General features: G+C 39.9%; 1 protein-coding gene, 1 long non-coding RNA gene and 1 other non-coding gene across 19 annotated transcripts; 2 read left to right on the top strand and 1 right to left on the bottom strand.

The window, feature by feature from the left end:
- The first annotated feature begins 1,762 nt into the window (after positions 1-1,762).
- LOC135412754 (uncharacterized) lies at positions 1,763-18,874 on the top strand. Of its 7 annotated transcripts, none has more exons than XR_010429937.1 (6): positions 1,763-2,121; positions 3,546-3,688; positions 4,491-4,607; positions 4,883-5,036; positions 6,358-14,419; positions 17,171-18,874. It is a non-coding gene; the product is annotated as an uncharacterized LOC135412754 (long non-coding RNA). The 7 variants fall into 7 exon arrangements; XR_010429940.1 differs by having other exon boundaries at positions 6,648-14,419; XR_010429933.1 differs by having other exon boundaries at positions 1,766-2,121; positions 4,883-12,038; positions 14,239-14,419.
- On the top strand, positions 4,729-4,808 carry LOC135406080 (small nucleolar RNA SNORD87). The gene has a single exon (XR_010426130.1). It is a non-coding gene; the product is annotated as a small nucleolar RNA SNORD87 (small nucleolar RNA).
- On the bottom strand, positions 5,742-18,235 carry MCMDC2 (minichromosome maintenance domain containing 2). Of its 11 annotated transcripts, none has more exons than XM_064651494.1 (16): positions 18,122-18,235; positions 16,791-16,879; positions 15,923-16,064; positions 15,703-15,833; positions 15,550-15,609; positions 15,038-15,233; positions 13,988-14,110; positions 13,719-13,826; positions 12,532-12,660; positions 11,793-12,024; positions 9,834-10,039; positions 8,909-9,075; positions 8,394-8,570; positions 7,543-7,685; positions 6,931-7,040; positions 5,742-6,422 (listed from the first exon to the last, which is right to left on the bottom strand). In XM_064651494.1, exons 3-16 carry the CDS (start codon positions 16,020-16,022, stop codon positions 6,256-6,258), a joined length of 2,049 nt encoding a protein of 682 aa, XP_064507564.1. In that variant the 5' UTR covers positions 16,023-16,064; positions 16,791-16,879; positions 18,122-18,235; the 3' UTR covers positions 5,742-6,255. The 11 variants fall into 11 exon arrangements, with proteins under 11 accessions (XP_064507564.1, XP_064507551.1, XP_064507545.1 ...); XM_064651481.1 differs by lacking the exon at positions 18,122-18,235 and adding an exon at positions 17,604-17,704; XM_064651475.1 differs by lacking the exon at positions 18,122-18,235 and adding an exon at positions 17,415-17,514.
- Positions 18,875-19,150: the final 276 nt, after the last annotated feature.

The following is a 19,150-nucleotide window of genomic DNA, read 5'->3' on the forward strand; positions in this document are numbered from 1 at the left end:
AACGGGCTGCCCAGGGAGGTGGTGGAGTCACCAGTCCTAGAGGTGTTCGAGAAAAGACTGGACATGCCACTTAGTGCCATGGTCTACTTGACAAGGTGGTGATCGGTCAAAGGTTGGACTCAGTCTTTTCTGACCTGTGATTAAGTATGGAAAATTGACAATAGTAAAGGTCAAAAACATGGAAAGTTAAGAATGGATGGCACAGAGAACACATCTTTACTCTGACACTTATCACCAAGTTGCAAGATCAGTATCAGTTTCTCATCGTACATGATAATATTCTGAATTTATAGATGCTGTCTTCTTTCTGAAGACTTCAGTTTAAATTTTAAAATGACATCAAGGAAAAAAAAGGGAAACAAAAACATAGCCAGAGCAACTTTCACTAAAAACATACGGTAAAATCTGGAGCTCTCCACCACCCCCGCGGTATTCACAATGGAGTATTTACAATGCTCAGAAGACAGCCAGAGGATCGGAGCAGCAAACATTGTAGCTACTTTGTACCCACAACATTTGCAGAAATTGTGGCCACATCCGTAGGACTTTATCAGTGTGAGAAATAGAAACCCAATCAGGTGATTTCCAATCAGAATTTATTATGTAATAAAAGCAAATTCAGCGCTGGGTGATCAGCGCTGTCACACCCAAAGAAGACAATTGTTCTACATTTATTTCCAGATACTACATGAATATTCATTATACATAAGTATAAACATTACACATTGTTAGGTACATGAGTATAAACCTTACACATTGTTAGGTCATACATTCAACAGATATTTCTTAACAAGAATGTTATCTATAAGCATCCATAATATATTGTTAAGTCAGACATTCTGCAGATGTTTGCTTGTTATCTATACAAAGTTATAAATTTTAAGAAAGGTGCTATTATCTAGCTAACTAAACAAAATTCTCTCACTATAAATCCTACACCAGGTAAAAGGGAGGTAACTTGTTTTATCTCTTTATAGGGGCCCAATTAAGTTTTACGATTTGTTTTTCTTTTCTCTCTCCAGGTCATATTGACCTTACACTGTTTTTTCTTAATTAGCCCGAATAATTTTCTCAGTTTATCACATCAGCATTTTATAAATTTATTAAAAGCCAATAAGAATATGCAGAATTACAGCAGCAGTTTTTCATTTGAGAAGAGCTCCCCATACTAATGAGTTGAGATTTATTTATTTTTTTTTAACTGAGACATATTCTGCATTAGAACTTTATTCCTTTCCTTCCAGAACCAAGACACCAGGCAAGGCAACCCACTCCCTTCGACCAATACGAGAGCTCGTCTACCACCAATTTACACACCAGGATCACAACAGAGCCCCTAAGCCTGTTCGTTTAAAACATGTTTGGTTCTAATATTACACTTCCTAGGAACAGTTAATATCCTCGTATGCTGAAATACAGGAGTTTGGCATTTAGCACTGGAAATATGCAAGGCTTTAGGAATAAAAGTGTACAATGTTTACACATTGCTATCAAAAGGTGGCATTTTTCATGGAGTACCCTAAAAGACCTCGGTTATTGTCAGCACAGCTTTTCCCTCTGAGGGATGGGGAAGGTGAACTTCCCATGGCCACACGCAAACACGCTGCCCGTATAAAGCCGGCTGCGCAGGGACCTGTTTTTCCCAGTGCTCGCGGCTGTAACTCGAGCACCGTGCCCTGCGGTCACGCATTACTCTTCCTCAACACACACAACCCGCCAGCCACAGCTTTTCCCCTTTTCCCTGTGCGCGCGCAGCCGGAAAGCGCCGCGCGCCTGTCCCGCCCCCGCCGCGCGGAGTATTTAGGGAGATCCCGCCATAGGAGGTGCCTCTTCCACGCGGCCCGCGGCACCCGGGGAGGGGAGTGGAGCCGAGCGGCACCGGAGCGACCGCGTCTGCCCGCCCGGGACTCAGCGTGGGCGGAAGGCGGATGGACGCGGCGGGACCTGGCCCGCGTTTGCGGTGGCCGTGTCCCCCGGGAGCGCCCTTCCACGGGGATCCCGTGATGGCGAGGGGTGCCCGGGGGCGGGGGTTGCCCGTGTGCGGCAGCTCTGTGGCCTGTGAGCTGTTCCTCTGTGCCTCGGCCTCCGGCGTGGGAGCGGCAGCCTGGGAAGCCGAGTCTGGTGAATACAGATTGAAAGAGGGTACAGATGGGTACAAATTGAAAGAGGGGAAATTTAGGTTAGATACTGGAGGAAAATTCTTTACTGTAGGGTGGTGAGGCACTGGAACAGGGTAGCTGTGGATGCTCCAACCCTGCCAGTGTTCAAAGCCAGGTTGAATAAGACCTTGAGCAAACTGATCTAGTGGGAGGTGTCCTGCCCATGGCAGGGCGGTTGGGACTAGATGATCTTTAAGGTCTATCCCAGTCCCTTAAGATCCTGTGATGCTGTGATCCCGCTCCGCCGGGGCGGCCGTGCCGACCCCCCGGCAGCCGCACGGTGCTGTTTCGCTGCTCGAGCTCTGCTGTGCTCCTTCGAGCAGTTCCTCGGCTTGGCAGTCCAGGCACATGCTCGTCTGAACAGCAGAACAACAGCTCGTCTTTTCAGAGGAATCAGACACTCCAGTCTTTCAAAGGAAATAGAAATGCCCCCAACTGTTTAATGTGAGAAATCCCGTCCTGGCAGGCCAGAGGAATGGCTGTAATCTCAAGAGTTGCAGGGATGGTTTGCTGGCGCTTTTTCTAAACAGTCAAAGCCATCACTTGAAAGAGGAGTGACTGTCATGCTGTTGTGAGCATGTCCGTGCCTGGGTGCTGGAGTGGCTCTGCTCGTGCTGACATTCCACCCACACAGGCTTCCCAGGAGCGTGGCAGGCATGTGAGACTAAGATGCACTAATTAGTGTGTGCCACTCCTCTGGCAAAGCCGTGGTGGTTACTTCAAGCTACCTCTTGGCTCATCTAGTCTTAAAAGGAATGACAGATTTGACAACTGAAGACACTTGGTTTTGCTGACAGATCGTTCTCATCAGCAAATGCATGTCCTAATTCTAAAGATAAATTACCTTCTTTTTCCTTTAGGGAATTTGGCAAGTGTTGTATGGTGACCCTGACCATGCCCTTTTTGGGTTGTAGGCACAGATCCAGAATGGTGGGTTCTGGCAGGGACAGGACCTCAGGGGTCTCGGCAGCCTCTGGGGTAATGCTCTCCTAGCAGGACTGCAGTGCGAGCACTGACCTCAACTCAACTGGTGGTAAAACATCAGTGAGTTCCCCAGAGTGTGGCACGTAAACTGAGGTTAAAGGCTGTAACCTGCCAAGGTACTCCTCTCCACAGCCATGGCTCTTCATTAGGAGCAGTATAGTTGTCCTGCAATCAGTCATTCCTCACACTGCAGCTTGCTTTAGGAAAATGGTTGTGCCTCTGCTTAACCTTGATCTCATCTGATGCTCTCTGTAGTTTTCTCCCCAGGTAGTTATAAAGGGAGCATGTGGTTGGTATTTCTTTGTCTGGCTTACTGTCCCCAAGGAAGTGTTAATGCTTTGTGCTACTGGCTCAGCAGTGGAGTTCTCTGAATCAAACATCTGCTTCTTTTCATTGTTTTAGGCAGCAAGTGAAGTTCAACATGAGTTTGTTACTGGCTTTGGGAATCTTCAGTCTGGACTCTGCCACGCTGTTGCCTTGCAAGCAGAAAGATGTCACGTGAATTCTAGAGCTACAGAAGTAAAAATTTTGTACTGTACTTAAAGGTACTGAGAGAAGCTTCTAGATCTAGAGTTCTGAAGCTGTTTAATGGTTTGCAAATTCTCTGACAGATGGAACAGAACTACATATGATTGCATGTAGTAAGGTTGAGGTTGAAAGTCTAACAAAAGGTATTATGACAGCTATAAAATCTCTAAGACTTGCTCCCCAGAACAAAGCAGGTGCAATCCAATAATCCTGAAGGAATCAGAAAGGAGAGTTTTGTAGTAATATCAGAGAAACTTGTTTTTAACTGGGGAGAGAAACATGAGTTCTGATTTGAGGCAGTAACAGACGCTAGTTGGAAGTGAGAGACTGAAGTGCAGAACAGTGTGTTCAGATCACCATCCCTGGCACTTACCCATGTCAGACTTGGAATATATTTCAAAGGGAAAAGCGACTACGGTACTGAACTTTACCTCTAGAAAGATACTTGGCATCTGGGGCTTGAATGTAACAACAGGGAGAGTCCTGGATTTTTGTGCCCAAAGAGAGCTTTTTTTGTCTTGTTCCCGGCTATACTGAATTCATTCTGTGGTTAGCAGTTAAAACAGAGGGTCTGCTTCTGCTTATGGAAGCACACCCCTTGAGACAAACATTACCAATTCCCTTTTATTTGATACCTGGAAAAAGTGACACCAGTCTTACCAGGGGCAGGAACTTGCTGGCATGATGATGATGACCCTTTGCCGTTTACCCAGCTGAATGTTGTGATGAGCAGTGGTGTATCTGATTTGCCAGCCAGTTGTAGGATTTTTACAGTTTGATTTGCTCCCGTCATTTCTGATGTTATGTATTCTTTTAAAGGTGACATCAGATGACCATCTCCACTGTCTCCCAACCTTGTGTATGCACTCAGAGCCAACAGTAGACTGCTAGTCTTCCCATTTTTGCTTGAAAGATCATGGGAGAGACTGTGGAGAGGTAAGGATAAAATGTCGTGCTCTTTTTGCAGGATGTTTTTTCCCTGAAGAATACACATTCCTTAATATGGCTTCTCAAAACTAGTGATTTATAAAGGAATTCTATTTCAGTCTATTATTTTGCTGGCATAATGATGAGAACCTTTGCCGTTTACCCATCTGAAGGGTTTTTGATGTGTATCTTTGAATCTGAAATGCCAGTGAAAGTAACAACTTTGTATAAAGATGGATTAAGGGTACAGAAAACTAACTTTTTTAAATTATTATTGCTCCTAGCTTGAAAAGAGCAGCCTGAAATGTGGAGTCCTAATGCACTTGGAAATGCTTCCATGGGCCTTCCTGCTTCTCAGAAATACCGCTTGATTCAATAATATTGCAGAGAAGTACCTGTTTGCTGAATATGTCTGAATAATCCTGGAATGAAGTTGAGGTGAGAGTGTCACTCTGGAAAGGGAACTGACCTTAGAACTTGGTATGAATATTTGAGTGTATCAAATAAATGGATTAAAAGTGAATACAGCAAGAGTTAAAACATGTAGGAAAACTCATTACCTTGGCTAGTTTACAATGTTAGTAGTGGTTGTGAATAAAATCTTGGATTTCTGTTTTCAGTGACTGTTTTTTGTTGAGGGTATGGGAACAGTAGCACTGTGATACCGGTGGATGACATTCTGTATAGGAGTCACACAAGCCTTAAATATTCAGCTTGTCCAGATTGACAGGAGGTCTGTACAGTTTTACTGCTGCTTTTTTATTTAACATATATCTCTTGGATGTAAAACTTGCTGAGGATTGTCTAGTGCTATATCCTTTCTAGGAAGATGAAATACAGAAAAGCCCATAGTTGGGGAAGCATACTGTACCTCAGACACCTCATCTTTTACCACACCATTCTTCACACTTGTTTTTGCAGTGAAGTAGAGGTGAACTCATTGAGCTACCTGCCTACCGGGTTGTCTGATATTACCTTTCACTCTCCTGTGGCATTCTGCTATCCCCTGCAGCCTGCATAAAATGATGTGGAAACGTGTGTGGGTGTTTTGTTTTGGTTTGGTTTTTATTGCAGGACCACACTGGCATCCTCGTCTAATACTATGTTGCTGTAATGTAAAAAAAGACACAAAACACGAAACAGTATGGTGACGCTTTTATACATTTCAAAATTTATACAGCGTGAGTAATGAAAGTTGGCTTAAACTAGGAAAAGTTTTAATGTACTTAAAACTACTTAACCCCTCTAGGTGATACACTTGAAAAGAAGCAACAAGAAAAACTGCAGTGAATTCACGTAGTTGAAAGGCGCAACATTAGATTCTGAAGTTGGGGTTTAAATTTTAGTTGTCTTACTAAAAACCCTGCTTAGTCCTCATTTAACAGTGAATGAACATTTGTAGCCAGGAAGAGAGGTTCTGATTGTGGCTATATTCTGGGGCCATGGCCTCCCAGGATGAAGGCATCCCTCCTGCCTTCCAAGAACACTGTCAAAAAACTAGCAATTCAAATCCTGTTGGATATGCTTTATTCCTTATAAAACAGCACTGAACTGTCTTAGACAGCTGGTAAGTTTTTTATATTTTTGTATTTCTATCTCAATAAAATAGTCTCTCAAAAAGCCAAAGCTTCAGGCTTTACTCCACAGAGAGGAGTTTTTACTCTTCATTAGCGTTGATGTGAATTCCTGGACCATATGCCGCAATAAACTTCAGGAGTTCATGGTGACACTGCATGAGGTAAATATCTCTCTGTTGCAGGGAATTTTCATCACTGAGGTCAAATGGAAATACAGAATTTGGTGCTACACATAATGCAGATGTGCCTAAGCAAAGAAGAAATCAAGACTTAGGCTGAAAGACTTGATAAATTTGAGCCAGTACTTTGAGATGAAAAAAGTGTGACACAGATTATATAGTAATGCAATCTTCTGTGTTACCATTTTTAACTGTTACATCATGATTCTAACCTTGTTTCTAAAGCTGTGTGTGAACAACTGTGACTGTGATGCTTGATAAACAAACTAAAAAATCCCAACCCTTGTTTTCAGCTTCTCCAAGAAGGGAAATCTATTCTTTAGCCTGACCAGTGTTAGAGGAGCAGCACCTCAAATAAACCAGCATGAAGGACAGACTTGGTGCTGGCCTGTGGCCTAATTATGTAGAGCGCTGAGGCTCAGCAGGGAAGCCAATTGACAGACTTTTCCAATACCAACTTCAACAGTGGAAACTCTGGATTTTGATTTGAAATGACCTATTACTTCAATCAATTGATACAAACGTTTTTCAAACTAACAAACAGTCTTTAGGTTATTCATGAGTTGCATTATTTACCGTGTTTTAGGGTAAGAGATGACTCAAGTAACAAGATGGCAATCAAAGCATCTTCCTGAAGTACTGTGTGTCTTAAACTTAGCTTGGTATGAGCCTTAGACAGTGAAATCCTAAGAGATCAATATAAACATGTCAGAAATAAAAAATACTGCAGAAGTGAATGCAATGTGTATTGCCCTGTTTCAAGCACTTGTGTAAATCAAAAGTTAACACTGAAGTGTTTTCATACTTCAGCTGTGCAGTTATACTTACCACTGACAAAATACACATTATGCTATGAAAGCAGTAGAAGTTGGCATATTATCTATTGTTAATACTTGTTTTGCTCCCATAATAAAGCTGTGGATATTTAAATCCCATTTTTGTCTTTCTAGATAGCTTCAATAATAATACTTGTTTTGTAAATCACTGTTATATATTTTGCTTGGAAAAGTTCTTTGAACTTGGATTTCTTTGGGCATTCATAAGCGATAAATAAGATCCTTTATGCTTGACCTTTTCAAAACATAAGAGTCTTATCTAGATTTTTATTAATCAAGCTCTTGACCAGATTAGCACAATTTCTCTTTGAAACACAGGTGTGTTTCCCTTACTGTGAAAAGTAGGACTCACAGAATTTTTAGTGCAGATGCTGATAATGTTGATCCATGAACGGAATCTCTTCTCACCCTGCGACTTGCAAGATAGTAGCCTTGAATGAGGTTCTCTGCTTCTGAACTCAGTTCAACATGAAGATTCTTAGCAAACAAAATAAACTAGAGAGAGAGGGTATACAGTGAAAATATTTAACTGTAAAAAAAAAAAAAGAATTGAATTTTTTTCACACCTTTTAACATACCAGTGGCATAGTAATATAGGCCATACAGTATTATGGAAATTATTGGTAGAAAACAGAGACAGTTGTCACCATTTGACTGCTGAAAAGGGAAAATATTTAATATAATAAGGATAGATCTAGGATAGTAAACATAGGATGGGTTTGGGTTGGAAGGGACCTTAAAGATCATCTAGTTTCAACTCCTCTGCCCTGGGCAGGGACACTTTCCACTAGATGGGGTTGCTCAGAGCTCCATCCAACCTGGCCTCGAACACTTTGAGGGAATCATCTCTTAATTATACTAGAGATAGTGATAATTTATGTAGAATGGAATATTAACTTGTACTACTGGTTATAAACTTTTCTAGTCAAAAGTAGCCATAGAAGATCTGTTCTCATATGAATCTTAACCTAGTATGGTTTCCAGAAATATGATCAAACTGAATTTATTATGCTGACCCTTTTAAAGAACTGGAGTTGCTTCTTTTGATGATCCAATTAGTGCTAGTGAGAATATGGGAAGGGGAAAGGATAGAAAGTGAGTATCAAAAATAAGTAATCAGACTGTGCAGAGAGAACCCTCTGATGCCAAAACCAGTATGACATTCCCAAATATAATGCATGTCTATTGTGTACAATTTGTTACCTCCTCATAATCCTGTGTTCTGAACTGCTGTGAGACTTTGTACAGCATGGCTTCAGGATTAATGGCTTTTTTCAAGATATGGTGTACAAGAGGAGAAGACAGTCGACACGAAGGAAACTCATTGTATATCAAGAGCCCAAAACCATCTACAAGGTTAGCTGGAATCAAACTCATGTCCTAAAGAGAAGACCCAGAGAACAAAAACAATTACTTTATTTTGGGCTTTTGACTTGTAGAAACATCACAGTGTTTTCCATCTGAAATATTCAATATTCATTATACTGCAAGATTATCCAATGAATTTACTTATAACAGTAAAATTTTGTTTCACTGATCCCTACGTTTGGGAAAGCTACCTCATTTTAGAAGATACTTGATTTAAAGTCACTGAAGTTGTGACTTTTCTGGAAATACTAACAAGTTTAATTGTTTTCATTATTTTATCAGTTGAAATAACAATAAACACAAATAACAGCTATAATACAGTTCCTGTCATAATAAGGCATGTGCTTTACCATTTGTCCAATTAAAAAGTTCTCCTTCTGTATATGTTTCTTCGAGGAAGAATCCACATCCACAAAAGACCAAAAATTGGTCTGAACTGAAATAGTAACTTGTTGGTCAGCTTCTTCTCCGTACTTCTTCCCAGGAATAAATACTGTTGTTGTTCTGCTCTCTAGTACTAGGATAAGATAAAACTAATCAGTTACATGATCGATTTAGCTTGACTATAAATTGTAGTACCACACACATTATCTGAAACCAGTCACGATTATGATTTCACAGAATTACAGAATATGCTGAGTTGGAATAGACTGACAAGGATCATTAAGTCCAACTCCTGTCTCTGCACAGGACCATCCTCAAGAGTCACACCACATGCCTGAGAATATCATCCAAATGCTTTGTGAATTCTGTCAGGCTTGGTGCTGTGACCACTTCCCTGGGGAGCCTGTTCCAGTGCCCAACCACCTCTGGGTGAAAAGCCTCTTTCTAATATCCAACCTAAACCTCCCCTGACACAGCTCAGGCCATTCCCTTGGGTTCTGTCACTGGTTACCAAAGAGAAGAGATCAGTGCCTGCCCCACCTCTTCCCCTCACAAGGAAGTTGTAGTCTCCCGCGGTCTCCCCTCAGTCTTTTCCAGGCTGAACAGACCAGTCAGCTCAGCTGCTCCTCATATGGCTTCCCCTTAAGGCCCTTCACCATCTTTGTTGCCCTCATTTCTCTGAATTGCCATGACTAATGGATCTTGGTAGTGCAGCAAATACAAGTTTACAGGACCTTGGCTTTTTTGTCCTTATTTCTTACACAGACTCATTAAAAACAGCTTATGGATTTTTGAAGCATTTGAGGCCTGTAAGCTGGGGATCAAACCCAGCTGTGAATTTCTGGGTTTGTTTAGTTCTCTCCCCTCGTCTGCTTGGAGGTGGGAGATTACCAGACTGTAGAAGTTCAAGTTTATCCTTTTTATATGAAGATAAGTCTCCTATGTAACAGACACCACCCTTGGCCAGCACAGCGCTGCAGGCTTGAATACTGGCACTTCCAGTTCCATGTTTATCTTTGGACACAGAAGGAAAAATTTCACTGGAAGGTGGGTGTCGTATGCCACGAGGCAGAAGGCATAAACTGTAATTCAGAAGCCTGCAGGATTAAATAATGCTGTCAGTCATAAGTTCTTAAATTATTGTTCACTTTTAAAAAAACTTAATACCATACTTAATATATATAAATACCATTTATTAAGACTCACTTAGATACAATGACAAGAAAAAAAACCCTTAATATGGAACCAGTGTCAAAACTAAATGTTTAACTTCAAATGCAAAGGTAGAGCTCCAAGCTTTCTCTCCAACAGCTGCCAACAGGATGGTATTTCTTATGGATTAAACATGAGGCAAAATGTGGTTTGCAATATAAGTGATTTCTAGGAAGTCAAAGAAGTCTCGTAATAACCCCATATTGTTAACTCCTCTTTCTATTCTAGAGATACTTTTCCAGTGATTTAAAAGGTAAGAGGATTAGTAATCCTGGCCATCTGGGAAAAATGAAAAGGCTGGAACTTCTAAGCTCTGCCTTCTTGGTTTACACCCCCACCTCCCCAATTCTTTTGGAGAAAGAAGGTATAGAATATCTTTTTCATCCCCTGTACTATGTTCCTTGGCACAGAGATGTTGCAAATTGTCTGTCTGGTTCCACAATCAAAGGTTTCTAATGATTTTAAGATGTCAGAGCATGGTTTATCCTACTGTTAATACCAGGGAGAAAATGATTGAGCAAAACTGGTAAGTATTAGTAAATAGAGTATCACACCAATAGATATATGATGTAGGAAATGGCTACTTTGACAGGCTGCTGATGGTAAAATACTGTGCACATGCAAGACAATACAGATTACAATATTGATCAAGATTTACAGTGTGCAACTCTTAATATTAACCAGATGTTTTGATTCTTAAAACACTCTGAGCTCCTGCTTCTCCTATGAAATCTTACTCTAAACCTGGGGAAAAAAAAAACTTGCAGCCCACATTTTTAAAATTTGAACTAATTTTTCTACAGTTAAATTTTGAAATGGTCTAAGTATTTTTTTCCCACAACATAAAATATTAATGAATTTTTTTAAGAATTTCCAAATTAAAATAAGGTTCGTGCCACTTTCAAAAATCTTTTTCAAAAATGGAAGTGAAGCCCTATTTTGATCTTGGGAAGAAGAAAGCAGTTTTGTTTAAGATAATGTAATTTTAAAGATGAACATTTAAAGATGTACTTTTCAGCAGTTTATATAAAATTGTGTTTACAGTTTATAGTTGTACTAAGAGGTGAATACATAAAATGGGAAAATATAGAAAAATATTTAGTTAAAGGCAACAATAACTGGATTTATGGTCGACATGTAAAGATGTGCGTGACTTGTGATACCTTATCAGTACAGTTATTATGAAAAAGAGAGATAAAAATGTGAGTAACAATTTACACACAGCTTATTAACTGAAAATGCTGATGGCTGGGGACCAGTGATGGAAAGGCTTCAAGTGACACAAGATTTTAAAAGTTTAATCCTTTGTTTTTGTCATTACCAGCTCCTGGGACAGTCTTCAGTTTTAATTTTAGAATAATGTTTTGTTTGAGCTCTGCTGAACAGTGCTAGTGAATTCTTATTGCTATCATTATGAGAGTGGTAAGAGGGTTTATTATCAGTAAAGTTGTGATCTACATTTATCATTTGAAAGAAATAAAAATGTCTCAGGGAAAAAAAATTATTATTTTTACTAAGTTTGAGCCTGCATTTTTTTTTATATATAGTCTCTAGCTTTTCATGTAAGACCGATCCTATTGTCTTTAAAAATACTAATTTTAAATTCTAATTTATGTTAAAAATAAGGAATCTCTTTACCTATCAATTACTAGTGTGTCACTTGTCACAATCAACAGATCCAGATAATCTGCATTTTCTTTTTCACATGTCTGTACTAGACTCAGCAATATTGCAAGTTTAAGAGTATTGTAAGTGCCTGGTGGAACAACTTGAGAAGCAAAGATGTTGGCCAAGACAGCAGTAAACCTCCAGCATGAACTTGAAGTCAATGAGAGCAGATACTTAAAATTGTCACTGAGAAAAGAAGGACCTAATGGAAACAAAGTAGAGGTTAACAAACACTTAAGAGAGACTTATGCAGATATATTAGAACAAATCACTAATTAATTCTAGTCTTGATACAAAACTTAATTAATATGTTTCTGTATTAAGCACAAATTCAGAATGTAAACATCTGACAACTGTACTACTAAAAAGTAGTAAAGGTAAAAAGTAAAAAGGTTGAAGGGAATAACAAACTCAAATATCAGGTGCATTTAACATGATTTCAAAGTGCCTTCCAATGGATAGGAGAAGTTGGAAAGAGAAGTTGAAAAACTGCAGTAAATAATTAGGTAGTTTCCCAATGCATGGAAAGCGGGCAAAAGCAGATATTATCAAATAACAGCAAGTACACATTTCAGACTGCAAGAGGAAAGTCCCTGAGTGGTTTTGTAATCTGGACCTCTAGGGAATAGAAAACTATACCAATTCTCAAGATTTTGTTCCAGAAGGTTTTGCAACTTTTTTCAGTCAATTTTTAAAGGAACTTTCTTACCATTTGGTTTACAGAGCTGTATGCTATTTACTTCTATACATGCAGTAGCTTGTAAGCCATTTTGTACACAAGCTGGAATTCCTATAATCCTGTAGTGGTTTCCTATTGTCATTTTATTGGCCAGTTCATCTAGAAATAAATAAAAAAGAAAAGGGGGGGGAGGTGGACCTGCAGATATGTTAGGGCATAAAAATAATTTTAAAGACATGGTCAGAAAACTTCTTCACAGTCTGAATGTTTGATTTTATGATTTAACAGCAGCAGAAAACAACAGCTGGATGCCAGGTTGACCATAATGGACTAGAATAAAATGAAGCATACAATTCTAATTAATTAGTGCAAAAGGTAAGGAAGGGCACACTGGGTGAGGAAAAATAGTTTCCTGATAAAGAAATAGATGCATTTAGTTCTGCATCAAAAAGGAAATGGACAGTTGTTTGCGAGTATGTGTTTTTTTACCTGTAAATTTCTGGCAACACCATTTCAGTAACTGTTCCATAGAATGTCACAGAAAAAACCCCAACACAATAAAGAGTAGATACAGATTACACAGATTTCAAAAAGACTCACAAACAGCTTTGTGAACCTTAGTATTTCTGTGCATATTTTAAAAAAAATCAATTTATTTTTTTGGAAATGAGAACTAGGTCCAACCAAATATGAATCAGCCTGTGAGACACTGTCTAGCCTCACTGATCACTGAAGCCACTGGAAATTTAATGCATGCAACTCATAGTATCTTACCCATAGATTGTTTTTTAGTAGTAGGTAGGTAGTGGTAATAGAAGCCAAGAATCGTGATGGAATGTGGAAAACAGCTAGACTGAGGAAGGATGTTAAAAAGGCATGAAGTTAGTACAGAACAGCATTACCAAAGGAAGTGGAAAGGAGGAACAAACAAATGACAGAAAGCAGCACTGCTGAGCTGGCCAGGAGATTTTCTTTAAATGGAGGTACAGAAGTGAACATGAGAGTTTTGCTTTGTGCACTCTGCAATCACCTGTGCATACTGTTTTGTCACCTGCCTAATTTCAATAAAATTAAGGGAGGGGAATACATAAAGGCCTGCAATGTAAATTTTGAGTTCCACCATTCTATCCAGAGAAATGGAGTTACAGGTAAAATGCAAGGCATTATTACATTTCGATTCTAAAACATTTTTGACAAATCTCTAAAATTCAGCTTACCTCTCAAGAAAACTGTAAATGCCTGAATCCTAAAATGTGATTTATTGTTGGAATATCCTTTCAAAGCATTCAGAATTTTAGCATCAATCATTTCAACTATTTGCTTATCTTTCAAAACAAAAGCAGAGAAAAAAGTTAGTTCTCTTGAAAACATTTTTTTTAATGACTGGTTTATTCCGGGGCTTTTTCCACTTAACTGTTTTGTTTACTTATTGTGCAACAGAAATAGGAAAGTACCAGATCTGAAAATAAGATTACATAGATCCTACCACCAAGTACTCTAAATTTCATGTCTTCCTGCAGTGGTGAAGAACACAAGCTACACGCAAAATCAGTCCTAACTGTGGCAGACTCTGTAGCTCCAGGACAATGCACTCTGATGTACCTAAACCCTAAAAAAGAAGTAACGAATTTACCAAACATTTCGAGGGCATAGCTTTAGTTCTAAAATTCTCATCAAGAACAGAAGCGATTAAAATACTGGACAGTAAAATTCCAAATTTATCATGTGTTTCTTTAGATGAGCCTCCCTTCGTATACGCTGCTTCCACTAAAATGATGGATATAATTTGTTGTGGCTTGACCACGAGATGGCAGAATTTCCTACTGCACATTCCCCAGCGGAGCGGGTTGGCCAGGCTTTCTGAGGAGCGAGCCACTGGCGGCTTCTGCCTGGCGTGGGAATGACATGGGATACGGAGGTACGTGCCCTCATAAAGATATCCGTATGATTTATTCTGCAGTCTCCAAACTTTGAGATTTATAATCTCTTTTATAACCGTATGGTCTCTGTTACAGGAGGAATCAAACAAAACAGCCTTAAAAATACTTAAGGCCTCACCCCACAATGGTACAAGCAGTTCAGCAATATTACTCCAAGAAGTAGTTCCACAGAAGTCAGCTACTCATTAAAGCAAACTTGTTCTGTGCTTGAAGCCTTTGCCAGCCACTTAAGCATATTGTTCTGTGGTATTTTTATGTAATAAGAAACACAGTTTCCAAGGGAAAAGGTATTTTACTAGTTTAGCTCTTTTACTTTCAAATATTTTGGCAAAATTATCTTTTCCCATATAAACTATCTTCTGCATTAGGAAAAGGGATTGCTGGCATAGCTATGCTCCAGAAACATTTAATAATGCTGGGCAAGGTCCACTGCTTTCAATTAATAAAAATCCTACTGTGCTTATTACAAAAATATATGCATAATAAAACTATATAGGAAAATACCTTTTTTATGTTAGGCTTTTAATCTCTTGTTACCAAATTTATTAAAAAGCTTCTGAAATAGTACTGATTTTTATTTATTTTTTTTTAACTACCTTCAGAGAATGGACAGGTTTCCTCAGCACAAAGAAATCTTGCTCCTTGTGTGTATTTTGTTACAGTTCCCATTGCGATCACTATCCCTTCAGACATATAAAATCTTTGAGATGTGTAATTAAAGGGATATGCAGAAAGACTCAGAACATAACTTGGTAAAGGTGGCAAATGTGTTGGTTTCAGCAGTATACTGATCTAGCAAGAGACACAATTGCATTAATATAATAAAAATATATTTTTATTTAAAACTGCTTTACTTTCCATGGAAAAACACACAACATGATATCTAAATATTAAAAATATTTTCAGAAACACATGAAGAGTAATTAGGTTTTCTATTAATTATCTCAAAATTCTCGCAATATGGCTGGGTGGAACTTCCAGCTATTTTTAATTAGAAATAATACTACAGCCAAAGGGAAAATGAAAACTTAATACAAAAACATTTGTTAATACTTCAGTATACTTAGAAGATGTAAGATTTAAATGGAGAAAACCAATGCAGACTCACCTGGGCCTCTGTCTCCAATTGTTCAATTAATGATAATGTCTTAATAGCTATGAAGCATACCTAGGAGAGAAAAATAACTTCATTTTATTATGGAAGTCTTGTTAAAATATTGAAGCCATACTTTTGTTTACTCATGTATAAATATACACTTACTGACTGAAAAATCTGTGCAGCTTGTAGGGGATTATGAAGAATATAGTTTCCAAGAGTCGCATCCAATTCAGCAATGTCAGAAGGATTTATTGAAATAATGAAACGATAAACAGCATAACTTTGTTTTGAATCTGCAGGAGCAAAAAGCATCTTAAAATGACAGAGATTTGTGTAACATTATGTATCAATTTAACAGACTATGTATTTAAGTGAGTTATACCATTATATCTTTTGCAATCATGCACAAATTTCTGAAGACCGCCACTTCTGTCAAGGTAAACAAGGGCAACTTCCCTCATATTCTGTATTTCAGGATGCATCTTCCAAGATTTTTGCACTCTTTCTCAAACTGTGCATATAAACTGTGAAAAAATTATATTAGTACTTCTACTACTACTACTACTACTACTATATATTAGCAAATCTATACAAAATTAAAATAGTCTTTTTTTCAAACTATGCAATTCTTTAAGGATTTTGAAATGACATGAATGGAAGTTGTTTCCAGTGGCTGAAGCATACTCCATTCCTAGAGTGAATTTCTGAAGAATGGTCTAACGTGTTTCCCCGCCCCTCCCCCCCCGTGAATTATTTCACTCTCCTAATTCCCTAACCCATGAAATTAAAGCTTGCATTTAATTTAACCTCCCCTGTTTATTTTATAGGTATAATCAGTCTATCAAAAGTAAGACTTAAAATTTTATCTCCCTTATTTGATAAGTCTGTCATAGCTGTTAAAAGTGTGAAATTGGGAAACATCTTTTCTCTTCTTTAAAATCTTTCCTACTCTGCTGTTACCTCCTGTAGCACCCACTTAAGATGCTGATCTCGCAAATGCTTATTTCCACCCATGTACACAGAAGATCAATTTTGATTCCCATAGACAAAACTTTTACAATTATGATTTTGTTTTGAAGGCTGACCATGATCTTCAGTGCTGTTTTCATTGTGTATTACCCACATATCTACTTTTTTTTTTTTTTTAGTGTAGAGTCTCATACCATGAAGCACTATTTTGCAGAATTTAGAAGAATTACTAAGGCCAAAATATGGCATTTTGTATATATGCATCTGTTTTATTGTCTTACAGATTTTCTTCTGCAAAGTGTCCTTTGTCCTCTCTGTAGATGACCAATGTGAAATGCCATTCAAATCTTCAAAAGTAAGATTTAGCTACCTGGTAAAGGATAGGACACAGAATTACTGAGCTGATGAGGAATCAAAGCTCATAGCATATGGAAGATCCCCTGTAGGGGGGGTTCACAGAAGTGGCTTCAGGAGGGCAAACAGATCAACATTTAATAGAGGAGTAACTGGTTTCCAGCACAATGTCAGTGTGGCAGCAATGTAAAACCCTGTGGCCTGAGAATTGTATGCTGTGGGCTGGGATGTGTTTAGTGCCTGAAGTAACAAATTATAAGCAGAAATTGAAACAGAATTTATAATAGGGATTTTATTTTTTCCCCAGTTTCTTTAGGGTTACTACTGCACAAATCTTCAGCAAGAAGAGATTAAAGAAACACACACTGTAGTGCCGTGGACCCCCTGTTTCCTGGCCCAGAAAAACAGGACACCAAACAACTAGGAAGGATTAAGCTATGTCCCAGCTCAGCGTGCACTGAAGAGTCATCACCTAAGCTTCAAAAAATAAAGTCTGACTATTCCCACTACCAGGGTGACCGTGTTCACCAGCGTCCCCACAGCCAGCTAACCCTATTTGTGACTTGGTGTGGATACCCATCATCTCTCATCTGGCTTCAGGCTCCCGCCATCAGCACCCCTTCCTCACAAACACTTCCACCAAAGTATTCTCCAGGCTTCCTATGCCCCCTCCTAAGCACTGCTGGAGCGGCAGCAATGGGCACTGGCCATGGGCACCGAGGGGACCGGGCCGCCCTCACCACCGCGGGGCTCCGAGCCCTGGCACTGCTCCTTGCGAGGCGCCGCTGTGCCCGCGGGGAGGCGAACGGGGCCGTGTACGAGGCGGCAGCGAGGGCTCCACAGCCGCAGGACCGGGCTCCTGGCGCCGCTCCCTCAGCCCCTCATGCGGCGGGAACGAGCCCCGAGCCAGCGGCAGCGCGGGCGGGAACGGCGCCACAGCCCGCAGGGCTCAGCGCCGCGGGGCCACGTCCCGAAGGGCAGCGCCTGTGGACACTCCCAAGTCCTCAGGGAAGGGAAACCCAGGCGCGTACGACGCCCACAGATGCCCGAGCCTCGCTGCCACCATCGGGACTGGTGACTCTGCCCCAGGGAGCACATGGCTACTGCCTCCACCCACGGGCCAGGCAGGGCACTGGACAAGGGTCGTGCACTGAGAGCGTGTCAAGTACTAAAAGACAACATACTTATAAGGCCATTTTCTTCCATTAATACATATTTAACTGCTTGCCTTTAGCATGCCAGCCACCCATGAAGTTACCTCCTGAGAGAGCACTTCTGAACTCTGTTTCTGTTGTATTTCATTTCACACTTTTACAACCACTGTGCGTTTTCTTCAGTCCATCTTCCTGTGGTCTCTCTTGCTCCTCCCTCCTTCTAGACCAAAAGACTGGAGGGCACAGTGGCAGCACCATTCCTCGGCCTCCACAGCACCTCCACAGCAGAAAGGCCTGCTCCTCATGGGGTGCCTGGGTTCTCTCTGTGGAAGGGGAGGAACAATCCCCTTTCGCTACAGACCTGCATTAGTCACAAAAAGGCAAACTTTACTACCTTCCTTTATTACTTATATGCCCAAACAGGAAAGGAGTACCAAAGGTGGTTTCCTGTGCAGATTTGGTCTCCTCTCTAGGCTTTACCAAGTGCTTCAGATGTCACATTTCAGCTCAGCCCTGGGTGAAGTGGCTACGAACACTCCAAACCCATCTGTCTTACTTTGGAAACCACCCTCATGTGATTCAGAAATGTAGAACAAGAGCAGAAGTACTGTAAGGCTTTATTGCCTGATGTTGTACACAGAGCCTGTTAATCTTCAGAAGTCCTGATTCAAAGAACTTAAGTATTGCAAGTGATGCATTTAACATGTTGACACTTCACCAAAAAGGCAAAATCTACTGAAGGAAAAGCTTAATAAGCAATTATTAAGCTGCTCTCCCAGAAATAATTTCAACTACCACTGCCATAATATTTTCTTAAAGGGAAAAAAAAAAAAAGAAGGAAAGAACCCCCAAATTTGTAGCCAAAAAGAAAAAACCAAAAGCCCTCACCCAGTCAGGCAGCTAGGTATGGACATTTTGGAAACACAAGACGAAAATTCAAAAGAGTGCTATCTCCCACAGAACAATTTCTGAATGAACCCCTCTCCTTCCCACCTCTCTAGAGTAGTGTACCTCCTTGCCATAAAGGAAAGGTAATTACAGTAGCCACAATAATTTCAGGAGCATACAGAGTAAAAATTCAGTATGAGAATAGATACCTCCTTTCGTATCATCAATTTCTGCTCTCCAGTCCA

This window comes from Pseudopipra pipra, chromosome 1 (genome assembly GCF_036250125.1).
Source record: "Pseudopipra pipra isolate bDixPip1 chromosome 1, bDixPip1.hap1, whole genome shotgun sequence".
Lineage (NCBI taxonomy): Eukaryota > Metazoa > Chordata > Aves > Passeriformes > Pipridae > Pseudopipra > Pseudopipra pipra.